This window comes from Panthera onca, chromosome B3, assembly GCF_046562875.1.
Source record: "Panthera onca isolate mPanOnc1 chromosome B3, mPanOnc1 haplotype 2, whole genome shotgun sequence".
Lineage (NCBI taxonomy): Eukaryota > Metazoa > Chordata > Mammalia > Carnivora > Felidae > Panthera > Panthera onca.
Window position 1 is genome coordinate 107,377,584 of NC_138344.1, and position 21,719 is coordinate 107,399,302.

The 21,719-nt window shown below is 41.3% G+C and overlaps 1 protein-coding gene across 1 annotated transcript in view; it reads left to right on the forward strand.

Moving 5' to 3' along the window:
• The window catches only part of PRKCH (protein kinase C eta), a 231,585-nt gene that overhangs the window by 57,290 nt on the left and 152,576 nt on the right, over nucleotides 1-21,719 (forward strand). The window contains exon 2 of the mRNA XM_060619985.3: nucleotides 10,598-10,661. Coding sequence (XP_060475968.1) covers nucleotides 10,598-10,661 — 64 coding nt within the window. The remainder of the gene's footprint in view (nucleotides 1-10,597; nucleotides 10,662-21,719) is intronic.

Consider the following 21,719-nt stretch of genomic DNA (forward strand, 5'->3'; position numbering starts at 1 on the left):
CATAAATGTCCCTTCTGTAGAGCTTTCATTTCTCCTTCCTTCTGGAAGACCAAAAAGAGTACAGGTGTCATAACCATTTGGGAGAGACACTTGGGCTGGAGGTATTTTCTGGTGTCCCTTGAAATTTAGAGTCTTTTCCAGTTGACCTAGAGCCTGAGCAATGGCCATTTAAGTATAAGCGAATAAAGCATCCTGAATGCTTAAGTATGCTAAATATGTAGTTTTGGCTTATTCCTTGATTTGGTTTTGCTAGAGCTTTTGCCTTCTTCCTCCATTATGATGGATAGTGAGAGTCAACAATGTAGAATAATTCTGGGTGTATTTATATCCTTTAAAAAAATAATCTGACATCTTCAGTTTAAAATGTTAGGATGGGGGCAGAGCAGTGGGGGATAATTATTTCATCACAAATATTTGATATATCCCTGTTCACTCTAGAAAAGTAACTTAACATCTGTGGCAAAACTTACTAGACTCTATCTCCTGCTATTTTCCCTTTTTTGTGAGAGCTTCCCCTCAGAGGAGGAGGCTTCTTGTGGCGCTGACACCTCTTACCAGACAGCCACAGAGGCTGTGGAAAAGGAAGGAGGCTGGAAGGCTGCTGAGTAGGAGGTTGGGCATGGACAGCATTTGTCTCCTGTAGCCAGGGTCAAACAGTCACCTGTCCGTTTCATCTAGTGCCTCATCCTGGCAAGTGGAGAGTATGTTCTCTTTCTGGAAGGGTCTATGGAGCAGGAAAGAGAAGGGTTGAGATCATGAAGAAAGTGCTCCTTTAAAGTGTTCTTTGATATGGGGGATATGCGGTATGGTGAGGGAACACAATTACTATGGTTCTCTCTCTCGCTTCAGGATCTGCTTTGGAGTGAGGTCCTCGGGGACATCCTATTGGAGGAGAAGGAAGGTGCCTCCTCGGTTTTGGGGGTGCTATTCAGAGAAGCCTTTGCCGGTTTCCAGGGTGGGTGTTTGGCTTCTTCAGAAGGGCTTGGCCTGCCCCTTTTGGTCCATTAGGAGCGCTAGCCTCTCTGGACTGCAGTGGGGCCTGGGCAGGGGCCTTCACAGCCTCTGTCCTCATTCACAGAGGATGCATCAGGTAAGCACAGAATTAAACTACCTGGGATGTAACTGGGGAGGAACCGTAGTGGAACATTTTGAAGAGCCTAAGGCGACCTTCATTTAATTTACATTTTCAGTCCATTAGATAGTGGAGTCAAAGACTGACAGAGAGACACAGCACTTCTCCAGAAGACCATTTCTATCTGTACTTAGCCCACTTTTGGCAGAGAAAACAAAACCTCTCCTCAGAGATATCCAATCTTGACTCTTCAATCAATCAATCTTGATTTTTCCTGATGGGCAGAGAAACTTTGAAAAATTAATTTTAATGCACCAGACTTTAACTTTGCCCGAGATACATCGTTTATGCTAGAACATAGAGGTAATGGAGTGTCAGTTAAATTTATAATGGTTTTGTGGGTATGTTTAGCTGGGCTCGTGAAGAGTTATCATGAGCCTTAAGTGTGAATTTCAGAGACAGATTCTTTAGTAGTATTGAAACGTCTTCACTTGCTCAGTGGAGTTCAGAAATCACTTCTGACTTGGAACCATAGATATGAAAAAAAAAAAACCAAACAAAACTTAAAGTCTAGTCCACCAGATGTCCTGCCACCAGAGCTGTGGTCACAGCCTGGGGCTCTATGCCCATCCCCTTTTCTGACCCTAATGGAAGGCCCAGACTTGGTGAGATGAGGACATAATCACTAAAATAGAGATAGTATCTTCCTTCACTTACAACTTGAGTCAGATTTGATAAGCCTCACTCTTCTGTTCAGTTTTTGCCACCTTTTTCTGATAATTTTAATCTGTGATACCTCTTAGTGTGGTTTTAACTCCTAAAACTTGTCTGATTGTTAGATGAAAATAGAAAATCAGCAGGGCTGTGGGATTTGCCTCATTCACCCCCTTTTGCTATAAATGCCTTCCCACAGCGAGGGGATGCGTTGTCTGTCTATAGCACATGACACTGACTCGGGTCCTCCAGGCAGATGACTAATGGCTCCTGTTCCAGCACAGATTTGCTATGCTTAGCAGCTCCTGCCTCATACCCCCCATGGGGAGCCATCTAGTGACACCGTCAGGCTGGTGCCACTACCACTGGCCTTGGCAGTGAGGAGGCGAGCCTGGAACACTGAGGAAAACTGGCATTTGACAGGGAGCATCCTCAGGTGCTGATGGCATGAGTCTTGCCTGAGTTCCCAAAGGAGACAGGTGATGTGATGACCTACCATGCCAGAAACACAGGCAAGCTGGCATCAGGGGAGCAAAAGGCAAGGGGTAAGCCTGCAGTCACCCATAGACAGATGCCATCACACATTGCAGCCTTGAGACAGGCTGCTATGGAACCAATATGTGATCTTCATTGAATCTGGGTCTCGTCTTGGCCTTCACTGCTGGTGACCTTGGTCAATTCCATTACCTCTCTGAGCCTGCATTTTTCCCGTCCGTATAGTGGTGGTGGTGATACTTGCAGGTGGTGAAGGTGAGAAACAATGTAGGTCAGGCACTTAGCTCCTACATATTGATAAACTCAAGACCTAGTAGCTGTTATTTGTATTATTAAAGAACACAGCTGTATATTTCCTTGTTGGAGATATGAACTCTCATGCTTAAGCCTGATAGTTTCAGCTGAAGGAGAATTGTGAAATGCTTTATCACGGTTTTAGGTGATTACTTATCGCTAGAGAGCAGGACTGAGAAAAGTTATAGAAACAAGCCACCAAGCCAAAAATCTGAATCTCACAGATGTTTGGCTCAAGGCCCAGAGTCTAGGTGAACTTCTACTTTTGCCCAAATAAAGGATTGTTTTTTTTTTTTTCTTTTAGTATGCTAGATCCCTCTGCTTATCCCAGGACAAGATGAATATTAAGTAGACAGAAGGTTCCTGTCTATGATCAATTCTAATGCCTTTTGTGAAGGGAAATGGTTGTAAATTATTACCAGTTAATTAAATGAGTGTTTCCGTTGAGTCCTGTGTGTAGGCTTTTATCTAAGCCTGTTTAGAATCGTGCAACATCAGAGCTAGAAAGGTTTTTAGACAGTCCTCTCATTTCATGACCAAGGAGACAGAGTCGGGATGTAAGTGACTTGTTCAGCTTCTGCCAAGTGATGCCAAGGGAAGGCAAACACAGGGTAGGGGTGTAGAGGGGAGGGAGGGGATCCTAGAGATCTAGTGGGAACATCAAGCAAACAGAGCAGGATGCCTAGGCCGTGGGCCCATGAACTCCACATGCTACTGGTATGCCTTGGTGTCATTTTGGCGTGCTTTTATATTTTGTGAAGTGCTCTCACATGTTTATTATAGCATGTGGGGATATTATTCCCAATTTATAGGTGATGAAATTGAGGTGATCAAATGCAGCTTCCAATTCAACTCATTAGACTAAATCAACAGATATTTGTTGAGTGTTTATTTGGTTCAAGGTACTTTGCTAGGCCCTTTGGGGAACATAAAAGTGTCAGATCCTGCTGGAGTGGAGCTTACAGACTTACTGCAAGTGACAAGATATAAGTATATGAAATTTTATCTAATTGTTCAAGGGCATAGGTAAGTATTCAGATAATACTCAAGATAGGAATTTTGAGACTAGAGGGATCAATGCTCATGTCAAGATCTTCCTGGAAAAAGTTCCTTCCTTCAACTCCTATGGCTGGTTCATTTTCACCAGGTACACTGGGTTCCATATCCCACCGGTAGCCCTAGGGAGCTACTTTGGGAAATCCTGAGCACCTGGAGATAATCCCAGCCCTAGGAATAATTCAGTAAAGGTTTGAATGAGTGGCTAGGTGAAGAGAGAATTTCCAAGCAGAGATAACAGCATGAGCAAAGGAACGGCTAAGCCATGGTGAGGAGATAGGCCTGACTGGATGAGCAGGTTTAAAGAATGGAAGCTTGAATAAGAGGTTTGGATAAATTAATGTGGAGGCAGTGAAAGGGAACCCAGGTAGCCCAGAAAGCCAGGTGGAGCAGCTTGAGTTTTATTCTGAAGGCACCGGGAAGCCAGCTGAGGCTTCGAAGGGGAAAGTTGATGAGAGCGGCCCTTGGGAAAGGGTATCTGGGCGGTGAGGTATAGACTCTGTTTTCCTACCATAAAAGTTTTTAACTTTGATGCAGTCCAACTTATCACCTTTTTTTTGTCGCTTGTACATATTCTTGTACTTGATGTCATATCTTGTACTTGGATGTCCTACCTAAGAAACCATTGTCTAAACCAAGGTCAGGAAAACTTACTCCTATGCTTTCTTCTAAGAATTTTATAGTTTTAGCTCTGTCATTGGGTCTCTGATCCACGTTGAGTTCATGTTTACATATGGTATAAGGTACAGGCCACCTTCATTCCTTGGCATGTGGATATCCAGTTGCCCTAGCACCATTAGTTAAAAAGAATATTCTTTTTCCATTTAATTGTGTTGGTACTCTCATACCCCGTGGTAATCCTTCCCTATCACTTGTCCTATTTTCCTTACCCTTGCGCCCAGGCAACCCCTGATCACTTTTCTGTCACTATAGATTAGTTTGCCTTTTCTAGACAGAATGTACTCTTTTTTGTTTGGTTTCTTTCATTCAGTATTCTTCCATGCTGTTGCATGCATCAACAGTTCATTCTTTTTATTATTGAATGCTATTCCAGTATATGGCTATACCACATTTTAAAAACTCCTGTGAGCATTTGTGTGCATGTCTTTGTATGGACATATGCTGTTTTTAATCTTGGGTATATACCTGGAGCAGAATGGCCGGATCAAATGGGAGGTGTGTGTGTTGTGTAACTTTTTAAGAAAATGTCAAACTGTTTCCAGAGTAATGGTGCCATTCTACAGTCACATCAATAGTGTGTGAGAATTTCAGTTATTCCGTATTTGTGCAAACAGTATGGTTGCACTTTTCAATGTTAGCCATCCTAAGAGGTATATATTGTTATTGCATTGTGGTTTTAATTTGCATTTCTCTAATGAGTAATGATGTTGAGCTTGTTTTTATGTACCTATTTGCCATCTGTATATCTTCTTCAGTGAAACATGAAGTGATGAAACCCATCTTTGAAAAGTTAGATTGTTCGTTTTATTAGTGAGTTTTGTAAGTCCTCCATTCTGGATACAAATACTTTATCAGATATAGGATTTACTCCTAATCTGTTTTATACTATTTTCAACTATTTTATCCTAATCTGTGATTCATATTTCATACTCTTGAGCAGGTCTTTCAAAGAGAGAAACTTTAATTTTGATGAAGTCCAATTTGTTATTTTTTTCTTCCATGGATTGTGCTTTTGGTTTCATATCTAGAAAAATTTGTCTAACCCAGGATTCCCCCCAACTTTCCCTTGTGTATTTTTCTTGAAGTATTAAATTTTTAGGTTTTTCTTTAGGTCTGTGATCCATTTTGAGTTAATTTTTGTGTAATTTACAATGTAAGAGTTGAAGTTCACTATTTTGCATATAGACATCCATTGGTTACAGCGCCATTTGTTGACTTAATACTATTTGTGCATTATAATGTCATTTTTAAAAAGTCCATTGTTATGGGTGAATGGATAAAGAAGATGTGGTATATATATATGTGTGTATATATATGTGTGTGTATATATATATATATGTGTGTGTGTGTATATATATATATATATATATATATATATATATATATATATAATGGAGTATTACTCAGCAATCAAAAAGAAGGAAATCTTGCCGTTTGCAACTACATGGATGGAACTAGAGGGTTTTATGCTAAGGGAAATTAGAGAAAGACAAATATCATATAACTTCACTCATAGGAGGACTTTAAGATACAAAACAGATGAACATAAGGGAAGGGAAGCAAAAATATAAAAATAGGGAGGGGGATAAAACATAAGAGACTCATAAATATGGAGAACAAACAGAGGGTTACTGGAGGGCTTGTGGGAAGGGGGATGGGCTAAAACGGGTAAGGGGCATTAAGGAATCTACTCCTGAAATCACTGTTATACTATATGCTAACTAACTTGGATGTAAATTAAACAAAAAGAAAAGTCTATTGCTTTCTGAGTTTTGACAGCACCCAGGAGTGCCCTTCTGACCCACAGAAGTGGTCTATTGGAGAGAAGTGTTAGTATAGTTATTTCTCCCTGAATGTCTGTTACAGAAAGAATGCTAAATGTATCCATTTCTATGTGAAGCCTCCCTAACACTCTGGCCTCAGCCTTTTTCTGTTGGACATTCTCTCAGTGCTTTAGATGATGACATAGCTAACCCATGCCCTGACATTGGAGGCCGTAAAGCTGAGAAGGAAAATTATTTGAACCAAGTGGATGTGGGATGTAGCAAACCTTGGGGCCTAGAACAAACTGTAGTTCTAGGGAGAAAATAGGAAGCTCCTAGGATTTTGGGCCTAACCACTACACAGGATGTGGGAAACAGAGCCTGATGGCACATAGAAGAGGTGCAGAGGTTTTAGTTGATAGCAAACTCAACCTGGCTCACTAGGGCTTCTCATAGTGCTCACACAGTCTGTAGCTGCATCAGCAATGGACAGTGTCACTGACAAGATCAAGGTTGGTGTTATTTTGCTCTCCTCTGTAAGGACCCAGTCATACCTACAGGCTGACTACCTACAGGTCATACTTACACCCTTTTTAAGGGTATATGGATAAATTAAGGCATATCTGGAGGAAACTGATCTGAATGTGGAAGGAGGAGAAAACCATGCCTTGTAGGAAGCTACTGAAGGAGCTTGGGATACTTACATTGTGTTAACTTATTTACTCATTAGTTCCACGAATGTTTCAGTCCTCTTATGTTCAAGGTAGATTCTAAGGGACAGGCTGTAGCATGATGTGGGTTCTAGCAACGGTGTCTAGAATGGTGCAAAGTTGTCCAACTGCTTGAAGAGGTCTGGGAAAATTGGGGCGCCTGGGTGGCTTAGTTGGTTAAGCATCTGACTCTTGATTTCAGCTCAGGTCATGATCTCATGGTTGTGAGATTGATCCCTGCATCAGGCTCTGCACTGGACATTAAGCCTGCTTAAGATTCTCCCTCCCTCTCTGTCTGCCCCTCCTCCACTCGTGCGCGTGAATGCACGTTCTCTCTCTCAAAGGGAAAAAAATAAAAGGTCTGGGAAGGTCTTCCTATAAGGATGAGTTTTGAGTTTTTTCTTTTAATTTTTTTTTTAATTTTTTTAATTTCTGATGGAGACTGAATGTGAATGGGGGAGGGGCAGAGAGAGAGGGAGACAGAATCCGAAGCAGACTCAGAGGAAGAAACACAGAGGAAGAAACAGAGGGCTTAGCATGGTTTAAAGGCAACCCGAGAGAGAGAAAGAGGTGCTGGAAAGAAACGCGCGCGCGCTCGCGCGAGAGAAATATGTTGGAAAGGAGTCTGAGAGAGAAAGAGAACAGTGAGAAGATGAGGAAAGTGGGTGCCCTGGAAATAAGGAGCAAGGAAATCATAAAGAAGGAAGCTGTCAAGAGGATCAGAGCTGCAGAAATGAATGGACATGAAAACACATATCTTTGTATTTGACAGTGGTTTTTTCTTTTTTTTGTATTTTGTATTTGTCATTGGTTGCAGAAGCTGTTTCGATGCCAAAAGGAGGCAGAGGATCAGAGTGTAGGGGTAAAATGGATGTTTGAAGGTATAGAGGGGAGGCGATAACTGTTTTTAAATAGTTGACTAATTTTCTTTGGCTGCCAATTTGGATAATCTTTTGGGTACAGATGATAGGACACCCTACTCAAACTGGCCAAAGCAAAAGGAATTTACAGGCTCAGATAACTGAAAAGTCCAGAAGAATCAAGCCTTGCTGGGTCTAAGGATGTAAATGACAATAAGACCTGGTCTCTTTCTGTCTGTTGGCTTTCTCTTTGTAACTGGCTTCCTTCTTTAGCCCAATGTGGTGACAGGAAGGGTGCCGGACACTCCCAAGTTTATGTCCTTCTAGATTAAAGCTCAGCAGAAGTGAGATCTTGTCTCTTCCTTATAGATCCAGGATTCCTAATTGGATCCAGTTAGATTTTGTGCCCACACCTGAGCCAGTTACTGTGGGTAGGGAATAGTGATTACTCAGATGATTGGTTATAGGGTATGTGTCAGCTCCAGGCCAGCCATCGTGGCTGGAAGAATTCAGTGCCTTGACTGGCAAGGCCTGGGTCACATGTCCAATCTGGAACTAGGAGTAGAATCCCAGCCGTACCATCTGGACCACCATAAGGGAGGGATAGTTCTCAAATCAAGCGGAAGTGCTGTTCCTGGAGGCTGGAATGGATGTTCTACCTGGAGAGAAAATAGCCACCATAGCTGTAGAGGAAAGACTAGTATCAATGCATGGAAACTAATGGTGGAAACACTTCTGCTTTTGGTGAGAGATACATTTTTACACCAAAACCCAGTATACTCTTAAACATGCGTATGAAACCGCAAACAGCAGTTTCACAGCATAGCACTTTTCCTTACTGTGTGACATGCACGTATCTTCTGTTGCAGAATCCCTGTTGTGTGCAACCCACGCCATTGTTTTCCTGTCAGACTGATGGTGGACGAGTAGTTTGTAAAGCCCTCTTCTAAGGTCAGGGGTCTTAGCTGGGCTAGGCTTGATGCTGGTGTTTGAGGCTGGCTTTTCCATGGTGACGGTGGCAGTGGTCAAAAATGAGGAAGCAAACCCGTTTTACTTGTGAGGGCTCCTGATTCCGTGTGGTGGCACCTCCGGCTGTCAGAGCAGCTCTGGGCCCGTGGGGGTGGAGTGGCCTTCTTTGTGGGCCCGCAGGGCAGTGTTGCAGGGAGTTTACGGGCTGGCCGTGGACCACAGGATCTCGGAGGCGGCCCCGGCAGTCTGTCTGTCTGTCTGGAGGCTGGCAGCAGCTCCTTCTGTGCCAACAGCAGTTTATATTGTGAGTTGAATGTGTGTGCATGCCTGTGCTTTCTGCCAGGCCTTTATATTGAAGATGAGGGAGTGGCTTGTAAAAATAACATATTTTTGACTTGAAACAAGTCAAGGCAGAGAGTGGAGACAATTAGAGACTGACATCCTGTTTAGTCATCTCTCCAGAGAGCTCTATTTTCAGAACTGTTCCATAAAGGTTCACAAGTGGTATTAAGATAGTTAAGGGGTTATTGTTAACTAAGCGGTAGTCATGAGGTAAGTAGCCGGTTTGAACACTGGGGTGATCTACAGTGTGGTAACACCGTGACAGCAGATTTTGTGCAGAAGAATGGGGGGTTTATAAGAATAGGCTGTTGTACAGGTGACACTTTCTGAGTCAGAGCAAAACAGGCATCTTTTATTTTGAAAAAGTATGGAATTGGAGCGTGGTATTAAAAAAATATGTAAGGTCACTGTGTTTTTTCCACCAGTCTTTGTCACCTATGGGTACAGTAAAAACAGTAAATAGCACTGTCAAGGCTCTTTGAGCTCATCTGGTGGAAGCCATGCCAGAAATGCTGAATAGTGATGTCACTGACTTTTGAATGAGAACAGCGAAGCTTGGGGTGGTTAAAGACCTTGCCCAGAGACCTGGACCAGCTGGGGCAGTCAGGCTGGAGGCCATGTCCTTGCCTAGTTTGGACACGATACCATACGATTTGCAGCTTCTTTAAATGTAATATTCTACCAAAAATGACCAGTTGTATCTGTACTCAGCTTCTCTGGACCTCTCTCTCTCAGATGAAAAGTGAAAGGCAGAAATGGAGCTGACAAGATTTTGACAGCTGTAAATTCACATATTGGGGGCCAGAAGAACATCACAGTCCAAGGCCCAGAGGTGTTCTTGGGGAGTTCAAGGTTAGCACGCAGCACGGAGAGGGCAGAGCCTGTCTACCTGGAAGAAGTGTGATCAGAGCAGATCTAGAGGGCGCTGCCCAAATCCGGAGGCATGCTGCATGAGGGTCTTTGGGAACCCGAGTGTGTGTGGAGGATGAGACCTAGCTGGGAGACTGCAAGCTGCCTCGTTTGCAGAGCGGATGTCTTGATATCTCAGAGCATAGATTAAGAGCTTTAAAGGAAGTTGATGCTCCGGGAATGAGCAAGAGCAGTGCATGCAAAGCTCCTGAATTGCCTTCCCTGGTGCTTCCTGAAGATGAACTACACTTAGAGAAAATGGTAGAGATGGAGACAGTCTTCTCCTACTTTTTACTTCCTAAAAGGAAAGGTTGCAACTGACTATGCCACATTTGTTCATTACCTTGTATGTTGCCATTGTTTCTCTATTTCATACACCCGCCATGTGGGTTAATAAAATGTTGCCCTGACGTCAGCTAGGAATGTCTCAGAAACAGTGACCAAGTTTTTGCGTACTTCTCAATAATATCACAAGGAGCCAAAATGGAAGAGAATACAATTTAAGACCAGGAAAACTTATTGAAAGAACTGTTTCTCTTAGATTTGCTTTTTTATCTTTGTAGTTTCTTGTGCACTCGTTTCTTATTCCCCTACTGTTGAATGAAAGACTGCTGAGGTCTGATTTATGGCTGTGATTTGCACAATGTAGACCTCTTTGTAAAGAATTATTTGAGGCCCTCAAAAAAATACTTTACAATTAGAATATGACACACAATTCTTTTCTCTTTCTAGGTGGATCTGGAGCCAGAAGGGAAAGTATTTGTGGTAATAACCCTAACAGGGAGCTTCACTGAAGGTAAGGATAAGTTTTGGCTGTTCCTGGTATAAGTTAGTTCATACACAATAAGAATTTCTAACATGGAAATTATAAAAAGAGCATTTTGTAGAAGATGCTTTAGAAAATTGTTTTATGTTGGGTGGGCTGGTGTTTTGTTTCTAAGGATCTATTGCTTTGGGTTGCCAGATTCAACATATTTGCTAAATCTGACAATCTCGTGATTTAACATATGCACTGTTTTATTTTCTTCATCATCATTTTAGCCGAATTGGTTCTTGCCTCTTTTCGTTCATGCCTATTAAATTGTGCTTCAGATTTTTGGCTTGGGGCCAACCTTTTAGTTTGCCCCTGAATGTGTTAAAAATTTAAGGATCATGTTCCCTTTCTTATAATCTTTGTCTCATTCTCTCCTTTAAAGGATTCTATTCCTCTTCCACCTCCCATCCCTAATTTTTTAAAAAATAAATGAGGTAAAATTTACATATAGTGAAATGCACAGATCATTGGTGAAGAATTTGAGCTTTGGCAAATGCACACAACCATGTAAACAACACCCCAATCCAAAATAAAGAACATTTCCACCACTCTGAAAGTTCCCTTTCTGCCCTTTCCCAGTCAGCCTCCCGATGCAATAAATGGGATGTTTTGTTTTGTTTTCTCACCGTAGTTTTTTCTATTCTCGAAGCTTATATAAATGGAACTACATAGTATGTTCTCTTTTGTGTCTGATTTCTTGCGCAGAGCATAATTTCTTTGAGATCCACTCAGGTCATTGTGTGCATCAGCATCCTGTTTCTTTCTATTGCTGAGTATTCCATTATATAAACGTAGTAGAACGTGTTTACCCATTCTCTTCTTGATGGACATTTGGAGTCTTCCCTATTTTTGGTTATTATGAATAATGCTGTTTTGCCCATTCTTATACATACATTTTTGTTGACGTACACTTTCATTTCTCTTGGGTAGCGATGGAATTGCTGGATAATAAAGGAGATACATGTTCGACTTTATAAGAAACTCTTAAATGTTTGGGGTGCCTGAGTGTCTCAGTCCGTTAAGCATCTGACTTGGGCTCAGGTCATGATCTCGCGGTGCATGAGTTCTCCCTCTCTCTTTCTGCCTCTCCCCCACTCCTGTGCACACGTGCCCGCATGGGCGCTCTCTCTCTTTCAAAAATAAATAAACATTAAAATTTTTTTAAGAAACTCTCAAATGTTTATCTAAAGTGGTCATATTTTTATATTCCCACGGGCAATGTATTGAACATTCCAATTATCCCATATCCTCACCAATACTTGGTATGTTTATCCTCTTTAATTTTAGAGATTCTAGTGGGTGTAAAATAATATCTTGTGGTTTTAATTTGCATTTCCCTGATGTTGAGTACTTTTTCATGGGCTGATTGGTCATTTTCTTCCTAAGTGCATGAAGTCTTTTGTTTTCTGAAACTGAGTTTGGCTTTTTATTATTGATTTATAGGAGTTGTTTGTGTTTTTAGATAAGCATTCTTTGTGAGAAATTTGTATTGTGAATAGTTTCTCCAAGGGTGTGGCTTGCCTTTTCACTTTCTTAACACTTGAGCTGAAGTTTTAAATTTTTCTGAAGTCCAGGGACACCTTGGTGGCTCAGTTGGTTATGCATCCAACTCTTGATTTTGGCTCAAGATCTCACAGTTATGAGATCAAGCCCTGCCTCAGGCTCAGGGCTAGTGTGGAACCTGAATAAGATTCTCCCTCTCCTTTTGCTCCTCCCCTGTGTGTACTCTTTCTCTCTCTCTCTCAAAAAATCAATGTTTAAAAAATTTTTCTCTGAAGTCCAATTTATCAATCTCTTTTTTCATAGTTTTATATATTTTGTATCCTCCTTAAAAAATCTGTCATAGTGTCACAAAAATATTCTCCCATTTTCTGTTAGAAGCTTTTAGGCTTAGCTTTTATGTTTAGGCCTGTGTTATATTTAAGTTTTTGTTCCTTCTTAATATTTGTGTGTGAAGGGGTTGACATTTCTTTTCTCCATTCTCTAATCCAGTTGTTATACTACCTACCATTTGTTGAAGACTTTCATTTTTCCATTGGATCACCTTGGAGCAGGGGCAGGGCAGAGAAAGGGAGACAGAATCCGAAGCAGGCTCCAGGCTCTGAGCTGTCAGCACGGAGCCAGACATGGGGCTTGAACTCATGAACCGTGAGATCATGACCTGAGCCGAAGTCGGATGCTTAACTGACTGAGCCACCCAGGGGCCCCACAGTATTTAAAATGTTGATGTCAGTTTTAGAGTCAGCTTATCAATTTCCACACAAAAGCCTGTTGGATTTCAAATTAAGTTGTATTGAATCTATAGGTCACTTTGAGGAGAACTGACATCTGAACAATTGTGAACATCTACAAATCCATAAACATGGTATATTTCTCCACTTACCATTGGCTTTTAATGTTTCTCATCTATACCAGTATTAACATTTCTATATAATTTTCAATATAGAGATCTTGTACATTTTTAAAAATGTATTCCTAAGTATTTTAAACTCTTGATGCTGTTATAAATGGTATTTAGAAGTTTTAATTTGAAATTGTTAGCAGAATTGTTAGCAAATTGTTAGCAAAAAAAAAAATGAATTTTTTTGTTTGTTTCTTGACTTTGCATCCTATGACCTTAAAAAACATCCCATTATTACTTCTACTAGAGTATTTTTTTGGTGGGGGGGAGATATCTTAGGATTTTCTCTGTAAATAATCATGTTGTCTATGAATAAAGGCAGTTTTCTTTTTCTTTCCTAATACTTATGGCTTTTATTTCCGTTTCATGTCTTATTGTGCCTGGAGACCTCTAGGACAGACCTCCTTGTCTCATAACTAATTTTAGAAAGAAGGAATTTAGTCTTTCCCTACTAAGTATAATGTTAGGTGTATGCAGTTTGTAAATACTTTTCATCACAATTGAGGAAGTTCTTTCAAGTCCTAGTTTTCTGATCGGTTTGTTTTTTTCTTCCTTTTCTTTTAAATCAAGAGTAACTTAAATTTTAGCAAGGGGTTTTTCTTATGGTTTTTCTCTTCTGTTCTTTATTTTCTAGCAGGCAGCTAAAATACTGGTTATCACCTTAAAAGCCTTGTGAAGGCTTTTGAGAGTGGGATTTTTTTTTTTAACCCTTCCCCTTTCTTCTTGGACAAATTCCATAGTCCTGGGACATAGTTTTCACTCATAAGGTGTAATCAAGTTGGGGTTTCAGTAGAAAGCCCAAGGTGTTTTAAGTCCCTTTAACTTTATGGGACTTGGGCTTCAGACTCACTGTCCTACAGTGAGAAACAGAAATCTCATCTCCTTTCTTTCAGCCTTCTAGTTCTTGCTTTTTGTGGACCTTTTTGAATCTCCCATGCACATGCACAGATTGGAGGAGTTAATAGATTTGGGGATTCTTGTCTCTGTGGCCTTCTTTTCAGGTGTTCTCTGCTCAGTTTCCATTCATCTGTTTCTGAATCTTGTCATTTTACTCCTCAAGCCGATGAGACCCTAGCTTTCTGTTTGAATTCTGTTGATTTGGCCCTTTGCAGCCGGCAGAATAATCTTGGGAGATGGCCCATAAATAATGGATCTTGACCAGTGCAACTCCCTTCTTTCACGTGTCAGATTCCCTCCAATTTCTGTCCTTTTTTGGTTGCTCTCCAGTGTTTTTAACTAATTGTTTTAAGATATATTTTATAGAGGCTTTAATTCTTTTCGGTGGGAGGGTTAGCCAATTAAAAACTACTCCACCATTACTAAAATCTTTGTGAACGTTTTTAAGCATGTGGCTTAGTGGTTTGTCCATTTGATGTTGGCATTTTGCAAATTGGTGACGCCTTTGAAAATTGGTTTTCTCTCCTCTCAGCTGACTGTTCTTATTCGTGTGGGCGAATTGTTTTAATGTTAATGTTTAATTTTTCTGTCGTCTCAGTTGTTGCATCTTACCAGATGTTTTGCTCCAATATGGAAATTAGCAGAGATGTGGGATACTTGGACATGAAAAAGCAGTCCAGATTCCAGTTTGACCTTTTTGTTTTGCTTGGTATCTTGTACATAGGGGGTTTGTGAGAAAAATGAGTCCACTGCGAGTGCAAATAAAATAGAATGTGATATCACAGACCACTGTTGCTAGAACATTCTCATAGCACATGGAACATGGCCAAAACCATGGTATAGACAAACCCAGGCATGAGAGAAGTGACAGAGTGGGAAGTGGGTGAGGTTCTCCATGTGTTGAACTATCTTTCTGCGCTAAGTTACATGGGAGTAAGGCCATGCACATTAGACCACATCTGGATGTGCTGTAGTCATTACGTGACTTCTTTTTTTAAGAGTTATGCCACCTCTGTAGGACTAAATTATATTAAGGTTCTATCCTCTTTAAATGTACACCGGCAACACTAAAACACTGGCACTGGAATTCTTACGGATGTTCTTATTATATTAATTTATTAGTTTTAATGATAAGAAGAAACAAATGCCAAATATTACTAGGGCTGGGTTCTTACCAGGTCATTGCAAGGGTAGCCCTTTTAGAGGTGACCCTGGGTAAAATTGGGAGGCTGGCCGAGTTCCTCCTTGGTAAATCCTACATCCCCTGTAAGTTAGTTCTTTTTGCTCTCTGCCTTTAACTGTGTCTTACTCCGGTAAGATGCCTAGTGATCTCCTCTCTCTACAAACAGTTGGCAATAAGGAAGATAATGAATTCATGGGCGAATTCACACTGAAGTGATAGTGATCAATATCTTGGTACTCTACTCCTCCTAGGTGTGGCTGCATATTTTAAAAGATGCTAAAATTGATGTTTTATCCATGAGAAATAGATTTTTAATGTTGACATTTCAGGAGCGGTGGCATCTATGTGCGGGATATATCTTAGAACCTCGGATCTATTCTCTCTAGACTGTGGGAGCATTGCCTTGTCATGTTGGCTCCTAAGCTGGGGCACAGCTTGGGTTTGCACATTGCTGCTGCTTTAGAGCACAGCTCCCTTGTCAAATGCAGAGGACGTGATAGCTGCCTCTCTGTGTTACATGAGGAAATGGAGCCCCACCATGTACCTGCTATAGCTGTGGCAGCGGCCTGAGCCTGGCAGTGTGAGAATGTCCCTGGTTTGGCTTCACTCCTGGTAGCCACTCTAGGTTATCCCTGGCCATAAAATGACAGGCTGACAGTTAGGATATTTGGAGCTCTAGTTCTTATCCTTTTTTTTTTTTTAAGTTATTTTTTTAATGTTTGTTTAGTTTTGAGACAGACAGAGACAGAGCACAAGTGGGGAAGGGCAGAGAGAGAGAGAGAGAGAGAGAGAGAGAGAGAGAGAGAAAGGGAGACACAGAATCTGAAGCAGGTTCCAGGCTCTGAGCTGTCAAGACATGAGGTTCGAACTCATGAGCCGTGAGATCGTGACCTGAGCTGAAATCAGATGCGCAACTGACTGAGCCACCCGGGCGCCCCTAGAGTTCTAGTTCTTATCTTGGATGCTGAAGGACTTTATATTAAAAAAGCACTATGAAGTCGGGGCTGCCCTGTGTCTCGGGCTGTCAAACGAGCATCAGCCTGGGATCCCTGAGGGATGGTCAAAGCTCGAGAAATATGAGCTTCAGGGTGCATCTGAGGCTGTGGTTTTGAAGGTCAGATGTTAAAATGTGTAATGCTTTGCAAACTGTAGAGTGCTTTATGAAAGTATGCTAGTGGGGTTCCTGTCTCCATGTTCCTATTATGGTAACAAGAACCCTGCCTGGGACCCCATGAATATTCAAGCAGGTTTGTTTTATTTTGACATTATATTTTCAGAAGCCTCAAGAAGTTAGTGAACAATGACTAATATGCTCCTGACTTATCTCTATGCCTATTTTCCTTTCATGACTTCCTTTAGGAGTTCTGCCACCAGCTCAGATTCTAGAATTCCAAAGCTCTCCTTAAGAAATTGCTTACATGGGGCAGTGATCTGCGATATACAGGACTGGTATTAGGAGCTGCTGACTACTCCTCATTTCTTCCTCTCTCATTTTCTTATCTGTCATTAATTACACTGAAATAGCAGCTAAGGCAAAAAAGCTTTTATTAAATGTAAGACATGACTGAGAAAGGACATGGGAAACACCTGCTGGGTGCAGACCTGTGATTCGCCACAGATGCTGGGGAGATAAAGATGAACAGGACTTAGGCACTTTCCTGAGGGAGCTCGTAGGAGAGAGGGTAGACGCGCCCTATGTGTGCAGGACAGGCACCCAGGTCCCACCATGGGAATGGGTCCAAGGCATGGTCGTGGCGTGTAGGAATGTGTAATCAGATCAGCCAGAAGGTTTTAGAGAAAGCTTCACAGGGGAGGTGATGTTTAAAGGAAGTTCAAATGATAAATAGAAATGTGCCAGGAGGGGAGGATAGTTTAAGAGGGGAAGACAGTTTGTACAGAGGCACAGAGGTGACAGAGCAGCAGCATGTTCCAGAAACTGAAAGTAGTGGGGAGGCATCGGAGTTTGAGGAGTGTGAGGGAGATGTGGCCAGACACGTGGGAGGGCCTTCTGTGATGGTTTGCCTGGAACGGTCACAGTTTTGTCTCCTGTACCAGGGTAACTATTAACAGGGCCACCTTTCACTCTCAAAAGCTTAGAAGATAAATTACGTGGGCATATCACTTCTAGGTTAGTAGAAGTGATGGGTGCCAATGAAGAGTTCTAAGCAGAGAGAAATAAGATCTCCTTTGGTAGCAGTGGGTTCCAGGGGCTGGGAGCTAGGGGGTGTTAGAGCCTAAGAGGAGACAAAGGTGTGGAAAGCTTTTAAGAGACTATTAAAGTTGTCTAAGAGAGAGCTTCGTAGAGCCTGGTTTAAGTTGGAATCTGTGGAGGTGGATGGAGAGAAGGGGACAGCTGTGAGAAATGTATACATAGTATAACCAACAGGAGTTGGCGGCTCACTGGATGTCAGGGATGAACAGAGATGAGACTCAAATGATACTGTGGTGTCATTCACCAGGGTAGAAATAAAGGAATGGAAGGTGATGAATTCAGCTTGAATAGGTGGAGTTTGAAATGCTTGTGGGAAACCCAAGTGGAGATGTCTAGGAGGGATTGGAAATAAGAACGTGAAGTCTGGCAAGAGATCTGGTCCCAAGATATAGCTGTAGGTGTCAGCGAAAGACGGATCTATGGCCCAGCAAGGAGATTGAGAGACAAAACCAAGGCTGACTGACAGCAGAACTCTGTGGAACACCAGCACGTAATGACTCCAGCTCATGGATTACAACCTGTCCAATCGCTTCTCGGCCTTTTGGCTAAGATCAAGCATACAATCTGTCCCACTCAGTCAAGCTATGTTGAGGGTTTACTGAATGAACACCCATTTTGTTTATATATATATATTCATCACTCATTCAGTAATGTTTGAGTGCTTACTGTGTGCCAGGGACTGTCTCACCAAATAGCATAATGTCTTTCAAATTGGCATCAAAATGATTGTTAATGAAGTTTGAATAAAGAGCAGCACACAAAAGGCTTTGAAAAGTAACGTTTGAATTGGTGTTAACTGTAGTGGCTCCAAAGTTTGGAACAGTGTGCTGTGTGCGGGTTTATTCTTAAGGCTGGGGTAAGAATGAATCTGCTCAAAAACCTACAGAGCTCCTCACTGAATTAAGATGGAACATGAAAAACTCTTCGTGTAAGTCCCGCACGGAGCCGAAGGCATAACGTTATCAACCGCATCAGAAACCCATCACCATTGTTCATCTTAACAAAGGCGTTGCTCTTGATCAGATGCAGAATTCCCCTAAGCAGCGCTGTTGAAGTAGACACGGCCGAAGTGATTTGTTATTTTGAAGAAGCTGTCTTGTGTGTCACTCTTTATTTCATTCTGACTAAACCTTTCTGGGGCTAACAACTGGATCTGCAACCTAACCAAGACGAAATTGATTGTGGTGATGCAACAGACCTAGATTTCAGTGCCACTGCTGGATGCTGACAGGATGGCAGGATCTGGCCCTGTTTATGATTGTCACTATGTTGGAATAATTTTTACCTAGAAGAGGGGAGTGACCAAACCACAACCCAAAGAAACCCAACCGAGATTGAAATAAAGGAATCTGATGAAAACGCATCAGAGTGGATTGATAACTGCTATACTTAGAAGAGAAGTAACAGAGAGAAATTAAGTTAAAATAGTGATATCTCCGTGTGAGAACAAATCAAAAATATGTTGCTGCATTGTTATCCTGCTAAGAAATATGGTGTGAGATTTTAAGATTAGGTTTGCATAAGTGAAGTCTGCCTGACTTACGGTACCTCAAATTTAAATGGTTGGTCCCTAGAAAGAAAAATACAGTCACCACCATCTGTGAGGTAGCTCTGCTTAAAAAGTCAAGCCTGAATCTGGTCAGGCTTCCAGATCTACTCACCAGGTTAGAGGGTGGGAACATTTTTTTTTTTTTAAATTTATTTTTAATTTTTTAAAATGTTTTATTATTTTTGAGAGAGACAGAGAGAGACAGAGAGCAAGCAGGGAAGGGGCAGAGAGAGAGGGAGACACAGAATTGGAAACAGGCTCCAGACTCTGAGCTGTCCGCACAGAGCTCGATGCAGGGCTCGAACCCACAGACCAGGAGATCATGACCTGAGCTGTAGTCCGCTGCCCAACCGACTGAGCCACCCAGGTGCCTCGAGGACGGGAACATTTTAAATGACACTATGGGATGTTATCAGCAAAATCTAGACTGGAAAATTTTCCAGTATGAGAGACTTGGTTTTTTTCAACCACAAATTAGAAGAAAGAAAAGAGAGGGTGAGAAAACCAAAATAACAGAAGAGTGACATATTCACCAGTTTCAATATATGGACCACATTCTATCCCAATTCAAACACAAATTGTAAAACAGACAATAACCCCCAGGAAAGCACTGAGGAAATGGGAACAGAGATTGGAAATTATTAAGGAATTATTAATTAAGGAATTATTAATATTATTTAGGTATGATTATGGTATTGCAGTTACTTAAAACAAAAAGGGGACATCTGTTAGAGATAAACTTTGAAATATTTACTAGTGCAATTGTTTGATATTTGACTGGAGCATTTAGTCCATTTACATTCAGAGAGATTATCGCAAGATACGAATTTAGTGCCATTGTGTTACCTGTAACGCTGGTGTTTCTGGTGGTGGTCTCTGTTCTTTTCTAGTCTATATTTGAGATTTACCTTAGAATAATCAAGAAGTGGGAGGAGGGAATGGGGTACAGATAAAATCAGATTAGCCATGAATTGATTGATGAAGCTGGGTGTGGGCTACATGTGGGTTTGCTAGACTCTTCTATTTTTGTGTGTGTTTGAAATTGTATTTAATAAGTAAAAAATCAAGATAAAACTTCACATTAAAAAAAATCTATTTCCTAGACAAAAACCAGAATCTGGATTCCCTCTGTATCATCAATATGATGCTTTAACTTCAAACACGTATTACCTATCCTCATTTATAAATTAAAGCTGTGTTTGTTGGCTCCTTTTTTTTTTTTTTTTTTTTTTTTGGTCTCTCTCTATTTGATCATTAATTCCCAATTTTTATATATTGTGAAGAGGCAAGTTAAAAATTATGACTAAGGTACTTCAGTACATTTTTTTAAAGTTTTAAATAAACACTAAGCCGTGAGTCAAAAACGGCAGGTAGGAAGAGATGAGTAAGATAATTCCCTTCCTTCCATCGTACAGGTCTCACTTAAAATGAATGACAAGTAAATCATCTCCTACTAACAATTACATAACATTTTGTACTTGCGAAGTTTAATTTTAAGATAGTTTCCTAAAAGAATAAAGTAAATCAGAAAAATTAACCGTAGAAGTGTCTTTATGAAGATAGTAAGACAGAAGTTCTGTGAGGACAAGCTTTTTCTCCAGAAATCCCCAAGCATGCATGAAGGTATTCTGTACCAGAGTTTGTTTTGGCAAGGGGTGGGTGGGTAACTTCTTAAAAAACAAAAATACAACCTGACCAAACAGTTGTCCTTTGTGGATTTGAAGCTTGTCTAGAAAACTTTGCTAAAACTTGGACTTACTTCCCTTCTTTCAGACTCTTACTATGTTGCTGGATATTCATTTCTCCTGGGGAGAATATGGAAGGTGCACTTGAATTTTGGGATCTGTTTATTCTTTTTGCCAAAGCAGTGCATTACTGTGTAGAGTAAGGCCTGATTGTTTTATTTTTTGGGGGGGGGGGGCATTGCCTCAGTTTTTAGCTCAAATTTCCTGTGTCAAACCATTGGTTTAAGACTAATTAAGCTCTGTGCTCAATCATTGTGGCCTCATGCATGAAGGCAGATCAAACATGTTACCGTTGAAAGCTGCAACCCACAGTTTCTCACTGTGTCTAATGCTCACAGTGAATGTCAGTTTTATAGGGAAAAAGGTTATCTCTGATGGAGGTTGAGGTATTCCTTTCTCATGTTTCAAGCCAGGTGACAGCATGTTGATTTAATTTTTTTCAATTTAGCTTTTATACCAGTGTTTCATTCCTTTGCTATATTCAGCCTGAGAAGCGAGGGGGCATTTCAGTTTTGGTCCAAGCGGTTCTGTGGCTACCACTGGAAATGAATGCCAGGTTGAGGAAAGGGCAGGAGAGAAAGAGGCTTTGAGGGAGTGAAAAAAGAAGGGAAACTGGAAATGGGAGATACTTTTAAGGGAGGGAGGCTAGTTGTCCAGTGTTATAGTTTGCCTGCTTCTCCTCTCCATCACAGCCAGTTCATTTACTGAATGCCTCCTGAGGACCAGGTACTGGGCTTGGCCTTAACTTAACAAACAGCAGCGGTAGTTCTTGTTTCATTTTCTTTCTGGAAGCGGGATGGCCTCTTACCCTAGTAATAGGTGACCTCTCTATTTCATGCAGTCCTGTGTATTATGTCATTTGCTCCCCACACCAAATTTCAGAGGCTGATGTGATGTTCAATATGCAAATGGTGAATCCAGCTCAGAGACACTGGCTGCCGTGGTCTCTTGGGTGGTAAGTGCCAGACGCAGGCACAGCTCAGACTGGGGTGCTGAGGTCCAGTATCTTTCTAGGTCGCCCGGTTATCTGGGAGGCATTTTGTGTTTTCTCTT